We start from the raw sequence: 24771 nt of genomic DNA, 5'->3' as shown, positions 1-24771 counted from the left end.
TGCTAATTGGAAAACAGTTATCAGATGAATGTCCTGTTCCTTCACACAGTGTAACATCCTGACTATCGATGGTTCCATTCCTCTTCACAGGTAGGTGTTAACTTCTCCTCTGAAGTGGTGAGGTGCTTCCATTTCTTGTTCTGGAAGCAAGTCCTTGCTGGTGCCTCTCTGTCTGACCTGCTCTTTGTGTGGCTTTGGTATTGTTGGGTTGTGAAACTGTCCTTGGGGCTTTGAGATACCTGTGGTGCTCTGTCATTGTTAGTGAGGTTGAAGTGCATTCCTTTGTCCGTGTGTGCTGTCAGGTTTGGTTTGCGAGCCTGCATGGGCATTCTGGGTGTTTTAGGTACAGTTTGGCCAATTTTGCTTTTGTGGGCCTATTGTGGGTTGGCAGAGTGGCAGATCTTTTTTCACAACTTCCCCCCCACTTTTCTTTTTGTTTTGCTTAGGGGAGGGACGAGAAGGGGCAATGTAGCCGGAGCCAGGGGGATTGTCGGGTGGGGGTCTCAGTATCAGACAGATAGCTCTCAGTGTCCGAGTCTGGTCCAGGAGAGGCTATTTTTGGGACAGGGATGTTCTCCCAGTGGATCTGTGCTAGCTGAGTGGTAAGGGGGACAGAGGGTAACAGAATTGTACATAGGTGTGAACAGCACAGTCGGATAGCCATGGCTAGCGCTTTAAGCCCAGCAATGATAGTGATGAGGGCTATCAGTCCCTGCAGTCAGGCTCTGCGCGTGCCCTCTTTCACAGTGAGTAGGTAGTCCAGGGCCATCCTGTTCTGCAGAGTCACAGTACAGATGGCAACAGCGTCCACGTTCAGCTGGGCGAATACGTCTGCTGTGGAGTTTGCCACCTCCTGTACTGTGACAGTGAGTTTGTGGGCTTCTACCTGTAAGTGTAAAGTTGCAGAGTGGGGTGACATCAGGTAGAGAGCTGCTTCAATGGCAGCGAGGGCTCGTCTGCTGCGTGGCATGGGCTTTGGAAAGGGAGGGGACTGGGAGTGATAAATGAATGGTACCGCATACCCAACATTGTAGCTCCCTGTCCAGGATGACAGCAGCCAGGGGTAGGCTTTGTGGCCACAGATAAAATAGGTGCCGTTGTCGGTCTGGAGATGGAGTGTCTGGGTCCCTGTCCAGCTGGTGAGGAAGGTGGTATTCTGGGTGATCCTGTTGAGGACCTGTCGGTTTAAAATGCTGCCTTCTGCAGCGGATCGGCGTGCTGCGGGAGTTAGGAGCAGGGAGTCAGTGCACCGGCTCCAGTCAGCCTCCCATCCAGATGGCTGTATGTGTTTCAAACAGATGGATCCTGCAGGTGGCCCGTGTGTGTTAGTGTCAGCAATGGTCAGGGCTGGGGGCTCATGGGAGAGGTTGTAGGCCGGGTAAAACCACCCTTTATATTTTTCCAGGTGGTAACCCGCAGACCTCCAGCGGGCTGGACTGTTGTCCCCATATTTGGTCATTGCTGGTGGTATTTTGAGTGTCGTAACTTCAGGGGACGTGTCTGGTTCCAGGCACCATTCCACCATGTCAGAGATATTTAAGGGGATTGAGGCTAAGGAAATGCCCCCCGTGAGAGTGGACAGGGACCTAGTGCAGATCCAGCAGCGGGTCTGATTAAATCGCTGGGCATACCCATGGGCCATTTTGAGGAAGGAGTTGGCCTGAAAATCACAGTGGGTTATGAAATGTGCTGCCCCTTGGCCCTGTTTACCAGCAAGCCACAGTGTGATGGTCAGACAGATCAGATGGTGATGGCTGCCGCGAGCAGCTGGATCCATCCTCTGTGTTCGGAGTGGTGCCTTCCTCTGTGTGGTCCCTGTTCAGAGGTTGTGGAGCCCTCTTGCAGCGGGTGGTATGTGTCCATTCGGGCCATCCTTCCGGTTTCACAGCAGTCTGGTTGTCATCAGGATCAGGTACAGGCCTTTCCACCGAGGGGAGAGAGAATCTTTTTCTAGTGATTTTATCATGACATAGTCCCCAGGTCAGAACAGATGAATGGGCAATGATTGGGGTGTGGGCAATGCAGCCCTGACCTGGTTGTGTGAGCACTAATGCTCCTGCTAAGGGCCTGGACATACCCTAGTGGGGCCTCTTGTGTCAGAAGCAGGGCTGTGTCTGTGGTGAGTGTCAGGGGTCTGGTGGCAGTGGGCATAGGCCGACTCATAAGTACTTGAAAAGGGGTGAGCACAGCTGTACAGTTTGGCTGCGCATGTGTAGCATATAGGGCAAGTGGCAAGGCGTCTGACCAGGTCAGTCCTGTTTTCTGGGTGGTTTTAGTCAGTGTGGTCTTCAGGATGCCATTCATCCGCTCGACGATGCCTGACGACGGGTTGGTTGGGGATGGGGTGTCGCCGTGGTATCCCTAGTGCCTTGCTAATGCTGGTCACAAGCCAAGCCGTGAGTGAGTCCCCCTCTCCATCTCTATGCTGCTGGGAACTCCAGGTCTGGGGGTGACATCCTTTAGGAGACATTTTACTACCATACATGTATCATCCTTTCTTGTGGGAAATGCTTCCACCCATTTGGAGAACATGTCGTTGATGACCAGGATGTACTTGTAATCCTGTTTTTGGGGCATGTGTGTGAAGTCAATCTGTAAGAGGCTGAAAGGCCCCTCAGGAACTGGCAGGTACTTGGCAACTGGCTTCCCTGCATTGTTCTGCAGGCAGATGAGACACTGTGACAGCAGGACTTACGCAGCGGCAGTGAATCCTGGTGCATACCAGGACTGCGTTACAGTGTGTATCATGCCCCTCTTGCCTGTATGGCCAATGCTGAGGGCTGCTAGGGCCAGTGTGTGTAGGTGGGCACTTGGGCAAATGATGTGGCCATCAGGGTGTATTAGCAGGTTGAGGGAAGGAGATTGTGTGGCCCCAATACAGGCCAAACTATCCTTTTCCTGCTGTGGAGCAGTTTCTTGAGTAGCTTGCACAGCCTCCATGGGGTCAGGCAATACTGGGGCCTGCGCTATTCTGGGAGCCTGCAGGATGTAGATGGTGGGGTGCAGTGCGACTTCCGGGCTGCTGTGTCAGCTGAGGCATTCCTGAGGGCGACCGGGTCAGTGGCTGAGGTATGGGCGCGGCATTTGATAATTGCTAGGACTGAGGGTAACAGGGCTGCTTCCAGGAGATTAGAAATTAGCGTAGCGTGTTGTAGTGGCCTCCCTGCTGACGTGATGAAGCCTCTCTGTTTCCAGAATGTGGCAAAATTGTGGATGACTCCGAAGGCATATCTGGAGTCAGGATAAATGTTTGCTGTGTGTCCTTTAGCAATGACACAAGCCCTAGTAAGTACAAACAGCTCTGCAGCTTGTGCAGATGCGCCATTTGGCAGTGCAGCTGACTCTAGAACTGTGAAAGGAGTGCAGAGGGCACATCCTGCCAGTGTACAGTGGTCTGAGGGCCTGAAGGATGAGCCATCTGTATAGAGTATGAGGTCAGAGTTGTCTAGAGGTGTTTCAGAGAGGTCAGGGCACGGGACAACGACCTGCTGGACAAGGTCTAAACAGTCATGGTAATCCGTAATGGTGGTCAGAGTGAGTGGGAGCAGGGTGGTGGGGTTCAGGGCAGGGGCACGTTGTAGGGACAGGATGACTTTGGATAGTAAAGCAACCTCATAGCCAATTCTCTGGGTGGCAGTGAAATGTTGTTGCTGGAAATGGAGTAATCTAGTTACAATGATGCTAATCGCAAAACAGTTATCAGAGGAATGTCCTAATTCTCTACACAAAACAACATTCTGACAGTATCGATGGATCAGGAGCTTCCATTCCTCTTCGCAGGCAGGTGCTAATGTCTCCTCTGAAGTGGTGAGGTACTTCCACTGTCCTGTCCTGGGAGCAATGCTCTTGCTGGTGCCTCTCTGTCTGACCTGTCCTTTGTGTGGCTTTGGTTTTGCTGGGTTGTGAAACTGCCCTCGGGGCTTTGGGATAGCTGTGGTACTCTGTCATTGTTAGTGGGTGCTTGAAGTGTACAGGTATTCCCTTGTCTGCAAGTGCTGTTTAGTTTCACTTGTCAGCCTGCTTGGTCCCTGCTGAGGCATTCTGGGTGTTTTGGTACAGTTTGGCCAATTTTGCTTTTGTGGGCCTATTGTGGGTTGCCAGGGTGGCAGATCTTTTCCCACATACAATTACCAGGAATACTTGGAATCCTGAGAAGGATTCAAGTGAATCCTAGAGAGATGTTGCATCCCTTGGTCTATTCCCAGAAAGTGAATGAACTATCAAGACTCTTGTAAAGATTCGTGGGAACTCTTGCAGGGATGTAAAGAAAACTAGATTTACAATTTAAGGCCATACATCCCATTCTGCTAAGTTACTCCAGTTAATTGGTAATTTTTATTTGTTTAAAAATGTGAAAACGTAATGAAGAGTTCTTCCAGTTACTCACTTGGTATTCAAATTTCTCTTCAGAATTAAAGATCATAACAAAACTGGGTGTCATTGTGGGATGTTGAATCTGTAGTATGTGCTTGGTAAAATTTGGATGAACAATATTTCAAAGTGAATTTTATCGTGTTAAGTACTAAGACTTTCTGGAGAGGAAAGATTTGCCCTTGTGTGTTTTGCAACACTTAATCAAGGTCAGTTCAATAGAATACGCAGACAAGTTGATGCTAGAGTTGAGAGCTGTGGCAAAATATCAGAAATAATGCAGGTAGTATAGCACGGCAATTAGGGTTAGAAAGTTAGCTAAAAAAAATTATAAAAACAGGTTGGAAAGTTTTGTCAGCTTTTCTTAAAAAAAGTTGGTTAACAAAATAAGTGTTGGTTTTGCAGAAAATGAGTCTGGGGATTCAGTAACGGAGGATAAAGAGATGGCAGATGAATTGAAAAGAGTTTGAATCTGACTTCACTGGAGAGGAGCTGAAAATGTGTTGCTGGAAAAGCGCAGCACGTCAGGCAGCATCCAAGGAATAGGAGAATCGACCTTTCGGGCATTCCTTTCAGGAATGAGGCCTCTGCATCTGCAGTCCTCACTTTCTCTTCACTAGAGAGGATACAAGTAACACCCTGGAACTAGCTGTAAATCAAGAATTGAAAGGGAGGGAGGAACTGAAGAAAATTATAATCACTAAGGAACTAGAACTGAGTAAACTGTTGGAACTACGAGCTGATAAGTCCCGGGTATTTGAAGGAATTCATCCTCGACTCTTAAAGAGAAATTAGCGAGTGAAATAAAACCATAAGACATTGGAGTGGAAGTAAGGCCATTCGGCCCATCGAGTCCACTCCGCCATTCAATCATGGCTGATGGACATTTCAACTCTACTTACCCGCATTCTCCCCATAATAGTTAATGTATTGGTTTTAATTTTCCAAACCTCAATAGTTTCAGGGATGGTTTCTTTAGATTGGAAAAATCCTTTCTTCAAAAAGGGAGACCGAGAACAGGAAACTGCAGACCATTTAACTTAACATATGCCATAGGGAAAATGTTCAAAGCTATTATCAAAGATATTATGACAGGGCACTTGTATACGTTCAAGGTCATCAGGCAGCGTGAATGTGTTTTTGTCAATGGGAAATAATGTTGTAATAATTTTTTGAAGAACGGCCTCTCCGCACTGCGACTGAGCTGATGAATCTCCAGTGCCCACAGGGAATGGAATCCCTTCCCTCAGTCCCCACATTTCCACAACTTCTCCGCAGTTCTGGTGACTTTTTGGCTCTGTGTTTCCGATAAACAATTGAAAGTGTGGTCACACTCAGGAAACGTGTACAGTCACTCCCTTCTGCGAATAGTGTAATGTTTCTTCAGTCTGTGTAACTGGTTAAAGCGCTGCCCACAGTCAGCTCACGGGGAGACTCTCTCAACAAGGGTAAAAGACATACAAAGGTTGAGCAGCGAGACAAAATGCAAAAGCAATAAAATGTCGAACCACGGGGAAAACATATTGTGGCTCGACCCTTTTTTTTCTATTGGCATTTGGACACTTAAAATCTCTCAGGAACACCAGCATCCCGATAGAGCATACAGCGCATGTTTGCCGGTGTCAGCAACGCCATGCGCATGCTCGCCGGGTGTCAGCAAAAACACTGGGTATGATCATCGCAGTCCGCACAAAAAGGCGCGCGATCTTCTTTTGATTGACCAATAGGGAGTACAGGAGGACCAGAAGGAGTCTCGTCCTCCTGCCAATCAGAGCCACCCCATTGTCTGAATGCGGAAGTTGGACCATGAGCTTCTGAAGCTGCTCCTGTTTCTCTGAATGAAGATTGAGCTTCACCCCAGACTGCAATCTCCTTCCTCTGTCCAACATCTGTGAGTACGGCACTCTCTTTTCTCACCACCTTTTCCATTTCTTTTTTTTTCATTCAGGGCTTCAGTTGTTGACTTGCAGCAACTGAAAGGAAAGGCAGTGAATCGGGGTGGACAGACTCTGGAAACGTTGCTCCACGTCTGTGTCGCAATTGGCAAAATAGACAGGCAGGAGACTGGAAGAACAAGCCAGGTAGCATCAGGAGGTGGAGAAGTCGATGTTTCAGGGGTAACCCTTCTTCAGGATTGGGGATGGGTGCAGATAAAGAGTGTCCTTGGGGCAGGGTGGTGAATTGGGGATAGGTGAAAGGTCTGACCTGGTTGGTGAATGGGAGGAATAAATCTGGTTCATGAGTGATGAGTGGAAATGAGGGGGAGGAGCTGAGAAGGGAGTCGTCGGCGGGGGGGCGGGGGGTGAATGGGAAGTGAGGTTATTTGAGACTGGAGAACTCAATGTTGAGTCCTCTGGGCTATAGGCTGCCCAGGCGGAAGATGAGGTGTTGTTCCTCCAATTTGCTGTTTGGTTCATTGTGGCAATGGATAAGGCCTAAGATAGTCTTTTCAGAAAGGGAGGGGGAAGGGGAATTAAAGTGGGTAGTGACTGGGAGGTCCAGTCAACCTCTGTGGACCTGCCTGCGATGCTCAGCAAACCATTCTCAAGTTTATGCTCAGTCTCCCCAATGTAGAGAAGACCACAATTGGAAAACATGTGAGAAAGAGTACAACAATGTGAAGTTGTGAAAAAGAGCAGAAAGGAAGTGTATTATTTAAGTGGTGATATACTGAGATGTGGAGAAAGTGAGATCTGCAGATACTGGTGATGAGAGTCAGTAAGTGTGGCACTGGAAAAGCACAGCAGGTCAGACAGCATCTGAGGGGCAGGACAGTCGATGTTTCAGGCACAAGGGAATAGGGAATGATATGTGGATGTAGAAAGGGGGCTCAGTGTCTTTCTACACCAGTCACTGCCAGTTGTCAGACAGGTGCAGCAAGCAATCAGCAAAGCAAGTGGTATATTGACAAGAGGAATTGTGTTCAGAATTGTGGATGCCTTCCTGCAGTTAGGGGTCATTGAATATATTCAAGGCTGAGTTGATCTGAGTTTTGAGCAACAATAAAGTGGATGTTTATGGGAGAAAGCAAGAAAATGTTTTTAAGACAAGTACAGAACAGTTACAGAGTCATACAGCAAAGAAACAGACCATTCAGTCCAACTAGTCCACGTTGAATATATTCACAAACTAATCTAGTCCCACCTACCAGTGTTTGGCCCATATCCCTCCGAACCTTTCCTATTCATGTAACTAACCAAATGTCTTTTGAAAGTAACATCACTTCCTCTGGACATTCATTCCACACATGAACTACTGTATTTAAAAAAAAAGCTGCCTCAAGTCTTTTCAAAACCTTTCTCCTCTCTCCTTTCAAAATTTGCTGCCTAGTCCTGAAACCCCCACCTGAGGGAAATGACACCTGCCATTCACCTCATGTATACTTCTCATGATTTTATAAACCTCTATATGGTCACTTCTCAACCTCCTGTGCTCCAGTGAAGAAAGTCCCAGCCTATCCACCGAGATGTTGGAAGATTCATATCCAGTTATGGTCTGTTCAATGCTGGTTCAGGCTCCAAAGACCAAATGGCCAACTCCTGCTCCCAATTCTCATGCTGTGTGTCCAAAGTTAAAAATCAAAAACACAGGGTTATGGTCCAACAGGTTTATTTGGAAGCACTAGCTTTCAGACTGCTGCTCCTTCATCGGGTGGTTGTGAAGAATAAGATTGTAAGACACTGAATTTATAGCAAAAGTTTACAGTGGGATGTAACTGAAATGATATATTGAAAAAGACCTGGGTTATTTGTTAAGTCTCTCCTCTTTTAGAATAACCATGTTGGTTTTAGTTCTTTCATATGTAAATAGCAAAACCTTTTTTAAAAGTTACATTCCCAATTGGTATCATGTTGTCCCAGATAACGTATTGAAGGTGTGAGTTTCCCTGTGTGAGGCTGTCTGTACCACAACGGTTAGACTGATTCTAATCTTAAAAAATGGATTAACAGAATCTTACTTGGATTCATGCAGTTTGTGTCCAGGACAGCAAGAGACCGTCAGATATAGGAACAGCAATTAGGCCATCAGCCCATTGGGTTTGCTCATACCATTCAATCGTGGCTGTTAAGTTTCTTATCCACGTTCTCCTGCTTTTTCCCCGTAACCCTCGATCCCCTTGATACTCAAGAACCTATCTATCTCAGTCTTACATATCCTCAGTGACCTGGCCTCCCCAGCCTTCTGTGGCAGTTAATTCCATAGATTCATTACTCTCTGGCTGAAGACGTTTCTCCTTATCTCCAATGTAAAGGGTCTTCCCTTTACTCTAAGACTGTGCCTCGAGCCCTAGTCTCACCTCCCAATGGAAAGATCTTCCCAACGTCCACTCTGTCCAGGCCGTTCAGTATTCTGAATGTTTCAATTAGATCTCCCCTGAGTGTGGGCCTGTTAAACAGCATGAACCAGACCCTTCAGGATGAGATACAGCAGGGATTAGGTTCTACAAAGTGAGAACGGAGGGAGAGTGTGTGGGATGGAGATTTTCAGCTTTGAGAGAATAAGAGAGGAAGCAGAATTCACTATAAATTAGAATTGATCGGATGGTCCAATGGGCCAAGGAGTGGCAGATGGAGTTTAATTTAGAGAAATGAGGTTTTGCATTTTGGTCAAGCCATCCAGGCAGGACTGGCACAGTGAAGGGGAGTGTTGCAGAGCAAAGAGACATTGGAGTGCAGGGTCATAGCTCCTTGAAAGTGGAGTCGCAGGTAGACAGGATAGTGAAGAATGTGTTTGGTATGCTTTCCTTTATTGGTCAGAGCATTGTGTATAGGCATTGGGAGATCATGTTGTGGCTGTACATTGGTAAGGTGACTTTTGGAATAGTGCGTCCAGTTCTGGTCTCCCTGCTTTCGGAAAGAACTTGTGAAACTTTGAGAGGGGTCGGAAAAGATTTGCGAGGATGTTGCTAGACTTGGAGGGTTTGAACTACCCTGGAGCATCAGAGGCTGAGGGGCAACCATATAGAGGTTTATAACGAGCATGGATAGGGTGAATATCCAAGGTCTTTTCCCCAAGGTAGGAGAGTCCAAAACTAGAGGGCATATGTTTGAGGTGAGAGGGGAATGATTTAAAAGGGCCCTGAGGAGCAACTTTTTCACGCAGAGGGTTGTGCACATATGGAACGAGCTGCCAGAGGAAGTGGTGAGGCTGGTACAATTATCTTTAAAATGCATCTGGCTGGGTACATGAATAGGAATGGTTTAGAACCATAAGAGCCACATGCTGGCAAATGGGACTAGATTAATTTTGGATATCTGTTTGGCACAGACGAGTTTGACCAAAGGGTCTGTTTCCATGCTGTATGACTAATTGTCTTCGGTGAAAGCAGAAGTGTGGTTGTGAAGACTGGACTTTCAGAGCAACTTTCAAAGATTTTTTGCCCTTACTGGGAGCAGAAGAAATTACAATGAAATATTTGATTTGTGAGAGAGCAACTGAGTGAGCATGGATATTTGGGATTTTGGTGGAAAGTGGGAATTCATTGCACTGTGGGGATCAAGCCCTTCCTATCCAGTCATTTCAGCTGGTGGATGAGACTCGGCAGTTCATGCAGGCAGTCAATCCAGATAATATTTTATAAATTCCGGCTTTGAAAATAGAACCAGTCTGACTCACGACTGAGATACAGGCAAACTCTGACCTCATACCTTTAATGCATTGTCTGAGCTGAGATGCCACCTTTTGTTGTAAAGCCTTATGTTATCTTGAGAGGGTGCCTTACAGGAAGTTCTGGGATTTACATATTAATGGTACCTGCAATCCATTCTAAAAGATGAAAGACTTAACAATCCAGATTTGACCGATATATCATTTCAGTGGTAGGCCACAAATGTCTTTCCATAAATTCTGTGCCTTATGGTCTTATTCTCCACAACCACCTGATGAAGGAGCAGTGCTCCGAACGATGGTCCTTCCAAATAAACCTGTTGGACTATAACCCGGGTTTGTGTGATTTTTAATCTTTGCCCAGGTTCGGGTGGATTGACCATGCTAAATTATGCATAGTGCCCAGGGATGTGCAGGTGAGGGTGGATTGCCCATGTTAAAGTACCCATCATGCCCAAGGAGGTGCAGGTTTGTGTGGGTTAGCCATGCTAACTTACACGTAGTGTCCAGGGATGTGCAACGTAGGGTGGATTGGCCAAGGGGTATGGGCCAAGTGCTGGCAAATGGGACTAAATTGATTTACAATATCTGGTCAGCATAGTCTAATTGGACCAAAAGGTCTGTTACTGTGCGGTATATCTTAATGACTCTGGCTTTCTACTAATGTTTGCCACATCTCTTCTGTTCAGTTTCTCTCTGGTGTCTGTGTTAATACCTTGACGTGTCTGGTTATTCCTCAAGCTGCATTCCCGATTCATCTTGAATTGACACATTTTGTTTTGCTTCCCAACATCAGACCTGCTCACTCTCGGCAGTATCCCAATGTTGTGAAAGATGTTAACTTTCAGGTGGAGTTATCCAATATGTAAATCTTGACGTTTTTGCTGTTCTGATCCTGAATCAGCACTTCAGGAGAATTACTTAGAGCGGAGTGAGAACAGAGAGGGGGAGAGGGAGAGAAGGATGTTGCTTTCAATTTTGTGGAATAACAAAAAAGAATGCTCCACAGAAAGTAGAATAGCTTGTTCTGAATTTCTACCCTGCACTGACAGTGATGACTTTTGTAATCTCTTTTTCCAGAGTATTTGAAGATCCGAAGACAAAAGTTTCAAAATGAACAGATGAAGGCCTTATGCCTGAAATGTTGACTCTCCTGCTCCTCGGATGCTGCCTGACCTGCTGTGCTTTTCCAGCGCCGCACTTTTCAACACTGACTCTCCCCCATCTGCGGTCCTCGCTTTCACGTCAATATCTGACAGTCTCTCAATCGACTGAGACAGCCACGATTTTTGATTACAATTCTGTGAGAAGGAGCAAAGCTTTTTAGTTCCGATTTCAGTACATTTTCATTATCAGTGGGACTGGATGAGAGACCCTACTGTTGCTGCACACTGAGAGTGGAGCCTGAAACAGTTATACGGCCTGGAAAGAGGAACTCACAGCAGTGAGGGGCAGTACATGCGTTTGCTTGTGGCTGAAGCTTTGGACATGGAGAAACCGTGGAAGTGTGGTAACTGTGGGAAAGGCTTCCGTACTCCGTCTGACCTGGAGATTCATCAGCGCATCCACACCGGGGAGAGGCCGTTTTCCTGTCCCAAGTGCGGGAAGGGCTTTACCCAGGTCTCTGCCCTGCTTCGGCACCAGCGGATCCACACGGGGGAGAGGCCTTTCAGCTGCTCTGAGTGTGGGAAGGCCTTCAGCGATTCATCCTCCCTACTGACCCACCGGCGAGTCCATACGGGGGAGAGGCCCTTCAGCTGTCCCGAGTGTGGGAAGGCCTTCAGCCGTTCCTCCAATTTGTTGACCCACCAGCAGGTCCACACAGGGGAGAGGCCCTTCAGCTGTCCTGATTGCGGGAAGGCCTTCAGCTATTCCTACTCCCTGCTGAGGCACCAGTGGGTCCACATGGGGGAGAAGCCCTTCAAATGTTCAGAGTGTGGGAAGGCCTTCAGCTATTCCTCCTCCCTGCTGACCCACCGGCGAGTCCATACGGGGGAGAGGCCCTTCTGCTGTCCCGAGTGCGGGAAGGCCTTCAGCGATTCCTCCTCGCTGCTGACCCACCGGCGAGTCCACACAGGGGAGAGGCCCTTCAGCTGCCCTGAGTGTGGGAAGGCTTTCACTCGCTCCTCCCACCTCCGGAGCCACCAGCGGCTTCACGTGCCATCGCAGGGGGACTGACAAAGCGACTGCCGAGTGCCGTTATCGACTGGACTATTAACCCAGTTCTGGGATCTGTTGGGTTTGAATACCACCGCGGCAGATGGCGGAATTGGAATACGGTCAGAATCTAACGATGAAACCATTTTCTGTGGGTGGGGGGGAAGGGGAGAGAAAACCCCAATCTGATTCACGCCCTCTTTAGGGAAGGGCACTGCCGTTGTGGGAAAGGATTAACTCAGTCGTCCCAGCTGCATCCTTTATCTGGTCTGGCCTACACGTGACTCCAGACCCACAGCAGTCTGTTTCACTCCACACTGCCCCCGTTCCCGGCCCCACGGGTTAAGTCTGTACCAAGGATCCAATTACAAAGGAACAACTCTGTGCTGACCGATAGTAAAGAAAGTGTGGCGGGGGAGTGTGTGCGCTTTGACCTTGAGCTATTTAAAAAGCAGCTACTTTCTCTACATCTTTTTGCTGGGGGGGGGATCTGAAGCTGTAACAAAGTTGGGTCACAATAAAGATTACCTGAACTTACTGCTGGGCTCAGACTCTCATTGAAAGCTTTGAGCTCCAGATGGTTTTTTGTTTTAAAGCTGCTCATTTCTTCCAGCCTTCTGCACTAAGTTTCTAATGTCGTTTATCAGATGGAGCAGTGAATGAGTAGCTAGTATCGTTAGAAATTGTAAATGTTTAAGGAGTCCAGGTACTGCATCGTTTCATCAACATTGTAAAGATTACTGGCTGCACTGGGAGGTGTGGGCTGTGTTCACTCGAAACTCTTATCTTTAAAATTGAGATTAGCTAAAATGATATATTCAGAAACATCATTGAAGTCTAAACGCATTTCAATTTTTTAAGAGCTGCTGAAATCTTTCTGAAACTTGCACTGGAATATGTGCAGTTAGGCCACAGCTCAGGACAGGCTGTAAGGGGTGAATGACCTATTCCTCATTTTGTGAAATTGGTTTCAACTATGTAGACATAGTCATAGAGTTGTAGAGCCTGAAACAAACCCTTCAGTCCATACCTTAAATGAATCTAGTGACCCATTTGCCAGCATTTGGCCTATGTTCATCTGTACCCCTCCTATTCATATCCCCATCCAGATGCCTTTTAAATGTTGGAATTGTACCAGCCTCCACCACTTCTGGCAGTTCATTCCATACACGCACCACCCTCTGCGTGAAAATGTTGCCCCTCAGATCCCTTTCCCCACTCACCTTCAACCTATGCCCCTTTAGTACTGGACTCCCCTACCTGGGGAAAGACCTTGGGTATTCACCCTATCCATGCCCCTTACAAATGTCTATAATTTTAAGGAGGAGAAAATGAGGACTGCAGATGCTAGACATCAGTTTCCACCCCCCCCCCACTTTATCTCAGTCCCGTGCCTTCAACTCAGCACGCCCTCTTGACCTGTCCATCAACTTTTCAATCTATCAGCTCCACCCACTTCTCCAACCTATCCATCGCCAAACCGTTACTACCCGATGCCTGGAGGAGGAACACCTCATATTCTGCCTTGCAACCCTGCAACCCCACAGGACAAATGTGGATTTCAACAGTTTCCTCACCTCCCCCACTTTATCCCAGTCCCAAGCCTCCAACTTGGCGCTGCTCCTTCTGACCTGTCCATCATTTTTTCCTATCTATCTGCACCATAACCCCCTCCGAACTATCATCTTGCCACCCCAACCCCCACCTCTCTCTCTCACTCACACACACACACACACACACACACACACACACACACACACACACACACACACACACACACACACACACACACACACACACACACACACACACACACACACACACACACACACACACACACACACACACACACACACACACACACACACACACACACACATCCATACACCTACCTTCATCTACCTATGGCATTCTCAGCGACCTTGTCCCCAACCCCACCCTCTTCCCATTTATCTCTCAGCACCCCCGGCCCACAAGCCTCGTTCCTGATGAAGGGCTTATGCCCAAAACATCAATTCTCCTGCTCCTTGGCTGCTGCCTGACCTGCTATGGTTTTCCAGCACCACACTCCCGGCATAATTTTAAGGTAATTGGAGGAAGGTTTCAGGGAGATGTCAGAGTAGGTTCTCTACTCGGATAGTGGTGGCTGTGTGAAATGCACTGTCAACAGTGGTAGTAGAGTCCGATACATTAGGGACATTTAATCGACTCTTGGATAGGTACATGAAAGTTAGTACAATAAATGGTATGTAGGTCAGTCTGATCTTAGAGTAGGATAAAGGGCCGGTACTGCATCGAGTGCCGAAGGGCCTGTACTGTGCTATGTACCTAAGTAGAGTTAAAAGTTTTGTTTTATCAGCAGTACAGTCAGATCCGAGCAAACCAAGGACATGCAGGTCATACTGCGCTTAGACAGAGTGAGGCATACAGGGTTACAGCTGCACAAGAGGTGCGCAGAAGCAACATTAGATTTCAAATTGGAGAGCACCATTCAGCATCTAATAATGGCAGGGAAGAAGCTATTCTTGAATCTGTTGGTACATGTGTTCAAGCTTCTGTATCTTCTGCCTGACAGAAGATGGTGCAGGAGATCATTCCCGGGGTGGGAGGGGTCTTTGAGGTTGGTAGCCTTTCCACGACAACGAGAAGTGTAGATGGATTACATGAGTGGGAGGTTGGCTTCCGTGATGGAATGTGCTGTGCACACCACCTTCTGTAATTTCTTCCGGTCCTGGGCAGAGCAGTTGCCGTAGCAGGACGTGATGCACCCAGATTCAATGCTTTCTGTGGTGCATCTGTAAATGTTGGTGAGTGTCATTGTGGACATGCCGAATATCTTGAGCATCCTGAGGAAGAAAAGGCATTGTTGTGCCTTCTTGACTGTTGCATGGGTAGGTTTAGATATTTAGCCACTCCTTTCTCACTATTACTAACTCCTTTACTTGATGCAGTCACAGTCAGTTTCATACCTTGTGCTAAATATTATGAAGGGCAAAGGTAGTGTACATACATAATATGAAATCTTTAAATTTGAATTCATTTTAAAGAGCAGAACAACGTATTTATGGTAAAAATGGGTAAACTTAACAGGTTTTATGAAGGGTGAGAGTGGGAAGTATGTGGAGGTGCATGTTAAAACAGGATAGAGTCTGCATGGCTTTGACAACAGGAGGTCATGTCTGACAAATCTATTAGGATTCTTTGTGCAGGTAGTGAGTAAGTTAGACAAAGGGAGAGCCAGTGGACGTGAGCGATTTGGATTTCCAGAAGGCCTTTGACAAGGTGCAGCGCAGGAGGCTGCTAAGAAAGATAAGAGTCCCTGGTGGAGGGGCAAGTTACTGGCACGGATAGAGGATTGGCTGACTGGCAGAAGGCAGAGAGTTGGCATAAAGGGGTCTTTGGAGTTCCAAAGGGGTCCATGCTGAGAATGCTTGGACAGGCCAGGAGAATGGTCAGAGAAGGAGCAGATGGAATACAATGTGGTAAAGTCTGACGTTATGCACTTTGGTGGGAAGACCAGAAACAGAGACTGTTCTCAAAATGGGAAAGGCTTCGGAAATGTGAAACAGAAAGGGATTGGGGAATCTCAGCTTAGGGGGAGGATTGTACCATTCATTCCGGGTGGTGTGGAAAGGATCGTACCATTGAGATTTGGGAGGATTGTACCCTTAATGGCTGTGGGGGAGTAAAGGATTATACCATTCAGAGGGGAACGATTGCATCATTCAAAGGTGGAGGGTTGTGGAGGAGAGGATTGTACCATTCACATCATTGGGTGTGGATTGTACCATTCACAGAGAGAATTATTTATTTTTATTTTTCAGAATTTCCAGGATACAGGACATATGCCAATTTTTCCCACCAGAAATCGACTGAAACTGGGTGCACTAAAAAAAATCCAGCAGGAAGATTATCAGTAAAAAAGGTCTAGTTTCAGTCATAGCAGTTATAGACTTATAGAGTCACACGCACAGAAACAGACACTTCATTCAACTCATCCATGCCGACTAGATGTTCCAATCTGGCCCAGTTCCAAGTTCCAGCATTTGCTCCATATTCCTCTAAATATGAACTATTCATCTAGACACCTTTTTAAATGTTGTAATTGTACCCACCACTACCTCTGGCTGCTCATTCCATAACACTCTACCTTCTGCATGAAAACATTGCCCCTTAGTTCCTTTTTAAACCTTTCCCCCTCTCATCTTAAGCTTATACCTTCTAGTTTTGGACTCCTCCATCTTGGGGGAAAAGACCTTGCCTATTTGCCCTATCCATGATTTTCATGATTTTATAAAACTTCTAAGGTCACCCTTCAGCTGCCTCCACTCCAGGGAGAACAGCCTCAGCCTAGTCAACTTCTCCATATAGCTCAAATCCTTCAACCCTGGCAACATCCTTGTAAATCTTTTCTGAACCCTTTCAAGTTTCACAACATCCTTCCAAGAGGCAGGATGCCGGAATTATACACTTATTCCAAAAGGGGCCTAAACATTCTTCTGTACAGCCACACCATAACCTCTCAAATCCTATACTCAATACTCTGACCAATAAAGGAAAGTATACCAATCACCACCTTCACTATCCTATCTACCTGCAACTCCACTTTCAAGGAACTGTGAACCTACACTCCAAGGTCTCTTTGTTCAACAACACTCCCTAGAACCTTACCATTAAGTGTAGATGTGCTGCTCTGATTTGTTTTTCCAAAATGCAGCACCTCGTATTCATCTAAATTAAACTCCATCTGCCACTCTTCAGCCCATTGGCACATCTGATCAAGATCCCATTGTAATCTGAGGTAACCTTCCTCGTTGTTCACTACACCTCCAATTTTGGTGTCATCAGTAAACCTACTAACTATACATCTATGTTCACATCCAAATCATTTGCATAAAAAACACAGAAAGGAGTGGACCTAGCACCGATCCTTGTGGTACTCCAGTGGTCACAAGCCTCCAGTCTGAAAAGCAACTCTCCACCACCACCTTCTACCTTTGAGCCAGTTCTGTATACAAAGGGCTAGTTCTCTCTGTATTCCATAAGATCTAACCTTGCTAACCAGTCTCCCTTGGGGAACCTTGTCAAACACCTTACTGAAGTCCATATAGATCGTGTCCATTGCTCTGCCCTCATCAATCTTCTTTGTTACTTCTTCAAAGCACTCAATCAAGTTTGTGAGACATGATTTCCCATGCACAAAGCCATGCCGACAATCCCTAATCAGTCCTTGCTTTTCCAATTATGTATAAACCCTGTCTCTCAGGTTTCACTCCGACAACCTGCCCACCACCGATTTCAGGTTCTCTGGCTTTTCCTTATCACCTTTCTTAAATAGTGGTACCACGTTAACCAACCTCCAGTTTTCTGGCACCTCTCCTGTGACTATCAATGATACAAATATTTCAGCAAGGGGCCCAACAATCACTTCCCGTAGCCTCCCACAGAGTTCTCTGGTACACCTGATCAGGTCCTGGAGATTTATCCACCTTCGTGTTTCAAGACATCCAGCACCACCACCTCTGTAATATGGACATTTTTAAAGATGTTACAATCTATTTCCCTACACTCTATATTTTTCATGTCCTTCTCCAGAGTAAACATTGATGCAAAATACTTGTTTAGTATCTCCCCCATCTCCTGTAGTTCCACACATTGGCTGCCTTGCTCATCTTTGATGTGCCATATTCTCTCCCCAGTGACTCTTTTGTCCTTAATGTATTTGTAAAAACACTTAATTCTCCTTAACCCTATTTGCCAAAGTTATCTCATGTCCAGTTTTTGCCCTCCTGGTTTCCCTTTTAAATATACTCCTACTACCTTTATACTCTAAGGATTCACTCAATCTATCCTGTCTATACCTGACATATGCTTCCTTCTTTTTCTGAACCAAACAATCAATTTCTCCAGTCATCCAACATTCCCTACACCTACCAGACATTCCTTTCACCCTAACAGGAATATACGGTCTCTGGATTCATGTTATCTCATTTCTGAAGGCTTCCCATTTTCCAGCCATCTCTTTACCTGCAAACATCTGCCCCCAAACAGCTTTTGAAAGTTCTTGCCTATTACTGTCAAAATGAGACATTCTCCAATTTAGAATTTCAACTTTTAGATCTGGTTTCTCCTTTTCCATCACTATTTTAAAATTAAGAGAATTATGGTCGTTGGCCCCAAAGTGCACCCCCACTGACACCTCAGTCAGCTGTCCTGCCTTATTTCCCAAGAGTAGGTCAAGTTTTGCACCTTCTCCATAGATATATCCACATACTAAGTCAGAAATCTTTCTTGAACACGCTCAATAAATTCCTCTCCATTTAAACCCTTAAACCTATGGCAGTCCTGGTCTATGGTTGGAAAGTTAAATCCCCTACCATAACCATATAAGGGGAAATGAGTTTAAAACTGGGCACAATCCTCGAGGTGCAGTTTCAGCAATGCTATGTTTGGTTGCAGCAACACTTCCTTCCCTTTATGTTCTATTCCTTTAGCGATAAAAGCGAATGCTGCATTCACTTTCTTACTTATCTACTATACCTGCATGCTAGTTTTCTGTGACTCATTAATGAGGGTACCCAGATCCCTCTGCACCAGATCACCCCAAACCCTCTCTTAGATAATAGGTTGCTTTGCTGGTTTTGTTTTTGATCAAAATGCATGACCTCACACTTATCCACCTTAAACTCCATCTGCCACATTTTGGCCCACTCTCCTAACCTATCCAGATCCATTTGTAAGGTTCATATATCCTCATTGCAATTTACCATCACACCTATTTATGTGTCATCCACAAATTTGGCAAATGAGCCTTTTATACGTGTATCCAAGTCACTAATGTAGATTGTAAATAGCTGGGGTCCAAGGACCCAACCCTGTGGCACCTGACGAGTTACTTCTTGCCATCCAGAAAAAAAAGCCATCAATTTGGACTGTCTGTCTTCTGCCCATCAGCCAGCCACCTATCCAAGCTGATAAATCAGCCCATATCGCATATGATCTAACCTTGCGAGTTAACGCTTTCTTGGCACTTTAGCAAATGCCTTCTGAAAAGCCAGATATATTACATCTACAGGATCCCTATTATCCACTTGTTCCATCTGTGAAGAACTTCGTCAAATCTGATTTGCCCATCATAAAACTATGCTGACTCTGATGGATAGAGTTTTGACTTTTCAAACGTCCTGATATTGCTTCCTTGATAATTGACCCTAACACCTTCCCAACAACAGATGTTAAACTAACTGGTCTGCAATTTCCCACATATTGCCTGCCTCCCTTTCTGAATACAGGCATTACATTAGCATTTTTCCAATCCACTGGAACCATAAGATCCTAAGATATAGGAGCAGAAACTAAGCCATTCAATCATGGCTGAAACGTTTCTCAAATTAGATTAGATTAGATTACTTACAGTGTGGAAACAGGCCCTTCGGCCCAACAAGTCCACACCGACCCGCCGAAGCGCAACCCACCCATACCCCCACATTTACCCCTTTACCTACACTACGGGCAATTTAGCATGGCCAATTCACCTGACTTGCACATCTTTGGACTGTGGGAGGAAACCGGAGCCCCCGGAGGAAACTCACACAGACACTGGGAGAACGTGCAAACTCCACACAGTCAGTCGCCTGAGTCGGGAATTGAACCCGGGTCTCTGGCGCTGTGAGGCAGCAGTGCTAACCACTGTGCCACCGTGCCGCCCAAATCCATTCTCCCGCTTTCTTTGATCACCTTGACAATCAAGAACCTACCTATCTCTGTATTAAATAAACTCAATGAATCTTTCTCATGTCCAGGGAATTTTGGAATATTGTAACTGATGAATCCACAATCTCCACTGCCACTTCCTTTAGTACCCGAGGATGTCGGCCATCAGGCCCAGGGGAGTTGTTTGCCCTCAATCCTAACAGTGTACCTATCGACGTTGATTGTTTAAGTTCTACCTTTTCTAGAGCCTTTGACTTGCTCGTTCCAATACGAATGGTACTGCTGTCCTCCAACGTGAAAACTGAGGAAAAGTATTGATTTAGCAGCTCTGTCATTTCAGTGTTCCCCTTATTAACTCACCTGCTTCACCTTCCAAGGAACCAACATTTACTTTAGCGACTCTGTTCCCTTTGGCAGACCAACAGAAGCTTTTGATATTTTATGCTAGGCTTCTTTCATAATTTCATTGTTTTTACCTTCTTTCGTAATTTACCTTACCTATTTCTATTCATCTTTGAAAATCCCTTTGTTTGTGTCTGGAAGTTTCCTGATGTTTCAGCTTTCCAAAGGTCTGGAGTAACATTCCTGAACAGGCTGGGGGCGGGGAAAACCAACCCCCATTGTCCCCTATTGGTTGGAGGGCTCCCCCAGCCACGCCCCTCAGTTGGTGACGACTCCGTCTGGACCACGCCACCTGTAAGTTGGCGCATGTGCAATGGGCCAAAGACAGTGTTACTGAGTGTGGGAGAGGAATGGCGCCGGCGGCTGAAGGAACAAGAACAGGAGCCTCTGGAAAAGCTGAGAAGGTCCGGCAGCTCGTGTCGGGAGGAATGTGAGGAGGTGTTTCGGGTCCGGGGATCCTCCTTCAGAACAGGACCAGGTTTCAGGAACATCCCGGGGAGGTCGCCAGGCCCCGAGCGCCAAGACCTGGCTCCTGCCCCCGGGGAGAGGAGACAGTGAGACAGGGTAGGATTGGGACCCGCGGGAGGAGGGAGACTGGGGAGTTTATAAACTCCTAGGGGGAGGCCTCAGGCCTCCAATAGAAGCCCCACAGGCTCAGTGTTTACTTCACCGGCGAAGGAGCTCTCGGGTTGCCCGGGCAACCGGCCGCCAGCTTTGTGAGGGTCAGGCGCCTGTTGTCTTGGGACGGGGTTGTTGGATTGTTGTATAATATTGATCTCCTCTGTACTTTTAATCTTGAAGATTTTAAAAATGTACACTGGCTTCAATTTATGAATTCTAAGTACAGAAGCAAAATATAAACATCTCCTTTCATGTATCCCAACATGTGCATAGGAGCCAAGACTGTTTCAAGATTTACTGAGGTGCTGAATCAATAGCTCTTTCTCTTTTGATTAATGAGGGTGTTGTCCAGCAGACTCCTGTACACAGCCTGTTCTGTCAGCCTTTATGGGAAAGATAGGATAGCAAAACCGAGACACCAATGTAGCCAAGTAATCTGAAGTCACACTTTGGTGCTTTAATCGCCTCAAACGCATGCCATTCAGAATAATGTCAAGGCTATAGGTGTACCAGGCTCCCCAAGATAGCCAGGATGGATAACAAAGAGGAGAGCTGAAGCGTTATCCTTATCAAGCCTGTAACGTCTTCACAAATCTCTAACAAGTTAGTTAAATGCAGTGTCCCCGTCATAAATCCCATGCAGACTCTTCCTAATCAATCCACCTTTCTCCATGTGGCTACTAATTTTGACCAGAATAAGTATTACTGGAAGCTTCTCCACCAAATTTAAACTGGCAGGTGGGACTAGATTGGTTGGGATATCTGGTTGGCATGGACGGGTTGGACCGAAGGGTCTGTTTCCATGCTGTACATCTCTATGACTCTATAATTGCTGAGATTAACTTTACAACCTTTCTTAAACCAGGCTGCAATGTTTGCAATTCTCCAGTCTTCTGGCACCTCCTCCAAGTCCCTTCCTTCAAGATTGTTGGATGCATTTCATCAGTGCCTTGTCAAACTTTAAGTACCAAATGCTTATCGAAGACTTCTTTCATGTTAATTTTGAACTCTTGGGAGGTCATGTTGCGGCTGTACAGAACATTGGTTAGGACACTGTTGGAATATTGTGTGCAATTCTGGTCTCCTTCCAACGAAAAGATGTTGTGAAACTTGAAAGGGTTCAGAAACGATTTACAAGGATGTCGCCAGGGTTGGAGGATTTGAGCTATAGGGAGAGGCTGAACAGACTGGAGCTGTTTTCTCTGGAGTTTTGGAGCCTGAGGGATAACCTTATAGAGGTTTACAAATTTATGAGGGGCATGTATAGGTTAAATAGACAGGCTTTTCCCTGGGTTCAGGTCTGTTTCTATGCTGTACATCTCTATGACTCTATGTTTGTTGCATCTGTAAGATCCTGAATCAGCACCTTGAGGAGAATTAGAGCGGAGTGAGAACAGAGGGGGAGAGAGAGTGGGATGGTGCGTTCAATTTTGTGGAATAACAAAAGAAAAGTATAATCTGCAGAAAGTAGAATTGTTCAGAATTGTTACATTGCACTAATTGTAATGACTTTTGTAATCTCCTTTTACAGAGTATTTGAAGATCTGAAGACGGAAATTTCAAAATCGCCCAAAGCATTGACTCTTCTGCTCCTTGGATGCTGCCTGACCTACAGTGCTTTTCCAGCGTCATACTTTTGAACTCTTGACTCTCCAGCATCTGCAGTCCTCACTTTCACATCAATGTCTGACAGTGACACTGGGACATCGGGATTGCAACGATTTTTGACTGTGATTCTGTGAGAAGGAGCAAAGCGTTTGCTTCCGGCTTGAATACATTTTCAGAATCAGTGGGACTGGATGAGAGACCCTACGTTGCAGCGCAGTGAGCACGGAGCCTGAAACAGTTATACGGCCTGGAAAGAGGAATTCACGGCAGGGTGAGGCTGTACCCACGTTTGTGTGCAGCTGAAGCTTCGGCCATGGAGAAACCCGAGGAATCCCGCCCCGTGAAGAAACCGTGGAAATGTGGCGACTGTGGGAAAGGCTTCTGTGCCCCGTCTGCTCTGGAGACTCATCGGCGCAGTCACACCGGGGAGAGGCCCTTCAGCTGCCCCGAGTGCAAGAAGGGCTTTACCCAGGCATCCGCCCTGCTTACCCACAGGCGGGTCCACACAGGGGAGAGGCCTTTCAGCTGCCACGAGTGTGGGAAGGTCTTCAGCAATTCCTTCGCCCTGCTGAGGCACCAGCGAATCCACAAGGGGGAGAGGCCACTCTCCTGCCCCGAGTGCGGGAAAGCCTTCAGTGATTCCTCCCACCTGCTGACCCACCAGCGGGTCCACACAGGGGAGAGGCCCTTCAGCTGCTCCGAGTGCAGGAAGGCCTTTACCCAGGCCTCTGCCATGCTGATCCACCAGCGGCTCCACACAGGGGAGCGGCCCTTCAGCTGCCCAGAGTGCGGTAAAGGCTTCAGCGATTCCTCCACCCTGCAGACCCACCAGCGGGTCCACACAGGGGAGAGGCCCTTCAGCTGCTGTGAATGCGGGAAGTGCTTTACCCAGGCCTCTGCCCGGCTGAGACACCAGCAGTCCCACACCGGGGAGAGGCCCTTCAGGTGCCCCGAGTGTGGGAAGGGCTTTGCCCGGGCCTCCAACCTCGAGACCCACCAGCGGATCCACACGGGGGAGAGGCCCTTTAGTTGTCCCGAGTGCGGGAAGTGCTTTACCAAGGCGATCACACTTCAGAAACACCAGCAGGTCCACATAGGGGAGAGGCCCTTCAGTTGCCCCAGGTGCAGTAAGGTGTTCACCTGCTTCTCCCACCTGCAGAGGCACCAGCAAGTTCACGTGCCATAGCAGGGGCATTGAAGGAGTGACGGCTGAGTGCCATTATCGACTGGAGTATTAACCCAGTTCCAGGGCCTCCCGGGTTCGATGGTGAAATTGGAATTCAGTCAGTAATCTGGAGTTCCAAGTCTAATGATGAAGCCATTTTTGGGGGGGGGGGGGAGGGGGAAGAAAACCCCCATCTGATTCACTCACGTCATTTTTCGGGAAGGAAACTGCCGTTGTGGGAAAAGATTCACTCAGTCGTCCCAGCTGCATCCTTTACCCGGTCTGGCCTATGGTTGACTCTACACTGCCTTCCCTCCTCCCCACCCTTCCTCCCCCACTCTGTTCTCTTCCCCACTGGGCCCCTCCCTCTCCCCAGCAAATGAACAGGGAGAAACCTACTTGGATACAGAGTATACGTTGAAATTGCTGAATGAGACAATACTTCCTACAGGTTAAGAAAGGGAGTGTGTGCGCTTTGACTTTGAGCTGTTTTTAAATAAAAAGCTACTTTTTCCACGCCTTTTTGCTGGGGGGAATCTGAAGCTGTAACAAAGTTGGGTCACAATAAAGGGTTACCTGAACTTACCGCCACGCTCAGACTCTCATTGAAGGCTTTGAGCTTCAAATGGTTTTTGTTTTAAACCTGTTGATTTCTTTCAGTCTCCTGCACTAAGTTTCCAATGTCGTGTATCAGATGGAGCAGTGAATGAGTAGCTAGTATCGTTGGAAATTGCAAATATTTCAGGAGTGCAGGTACTGTGTCGTTTTATCGGCATTGTAAAGTTTACTGGCAGCACCAGGAGGTGTGGGTGTGTTAATTAGAAATGATGTGGAGTTGCTGGTGTTGGACCGAGGTGGATAAAGTTAAAATCTACACAACTCCAGGTTATAGTCCCAACAGATTTATTTGGAAGCGCTAGCTTTCGGAGCGCTGCTCCTTCATCAGGTAGCTGTTGAGCAGGATCATAAGACATAGAATTTATCGCAAAACATTACAGTGTCATGCAGTTGATAAGATTTCCTGAACCAGTCCAGTTGCAGTTCAGTCTTTCATCTTTTAGAATGGGTTGCAGGTTTCGGTTCATTAACATGTATATCCCAGAACTACTTTTAAGTCACATTCTCCC

General features: G+C 46.8%; 2 protein-coding genes across 2 annotated transcripts; both read left to right on the top strand.

Annotated features, from left to right (window-relative positions):
- Positions 1 to 11378: 11378 nt before the first annotated feature.
- On the top strand, positions 11379 to 12291 carry LOC148144936 (uncharacterized). Its single transcript, XM_087975624.1, has one exon. The coding sequence runs from the start codon at positions 11437 to 11439 to the stop codon at positions 12154 to 12156; it is 720 nt and encodes a 239-aa protein (XP_087831750.1). The 5' UTR covers positions 11379 to 11436; the 3' UTR covers positions 12157 to 12291.
- Positions 12292 to 20662: 8371 nt separating this feature from the next.
- On the top strand, positions 20663 to 24229 carry LOC148144935 (uncharacterized). Its single transcript, XM_087975622.1, has 2 exons — positions 20663 to 20814; positions 22403 to 24229. Exon 2 carries the CDS (start codon positions 22793 to 22795, stop codon positions 23663 to 23665), a length of 873 nt encoding a protein of 290 aa, XP_087831748.1. The 5' UTR covers positions 20663 to 20814; positions 22403 to 22792; the 3' UTR covers positions 23666 to 24229.
- Positions 24230 to 24771: the final 542 nt, after the last annotated feature.

This window comes from Chiloscyllium plagiosum, unplaced genomic scaffold (genome assembly GCF_037043375.1).
Source record: "Chiloscyllium plagiosum isolate Xiang-an unplaced genomic scaffold, Cpla_swu_hap1 HiC_scaffold_27, whole genome shotgun sequence".
NCBI classification, from domain to species: Eukaryota; Metazoa; Chordata; class Chondrichthyes; order Orectolobiformes; family Hemiscylliidae; genus Chiloscyllium; species Chiloscyllium plagiosum.
This window is presented reverse-complemented; position numbering and strand designations above follow the sequence as displayed.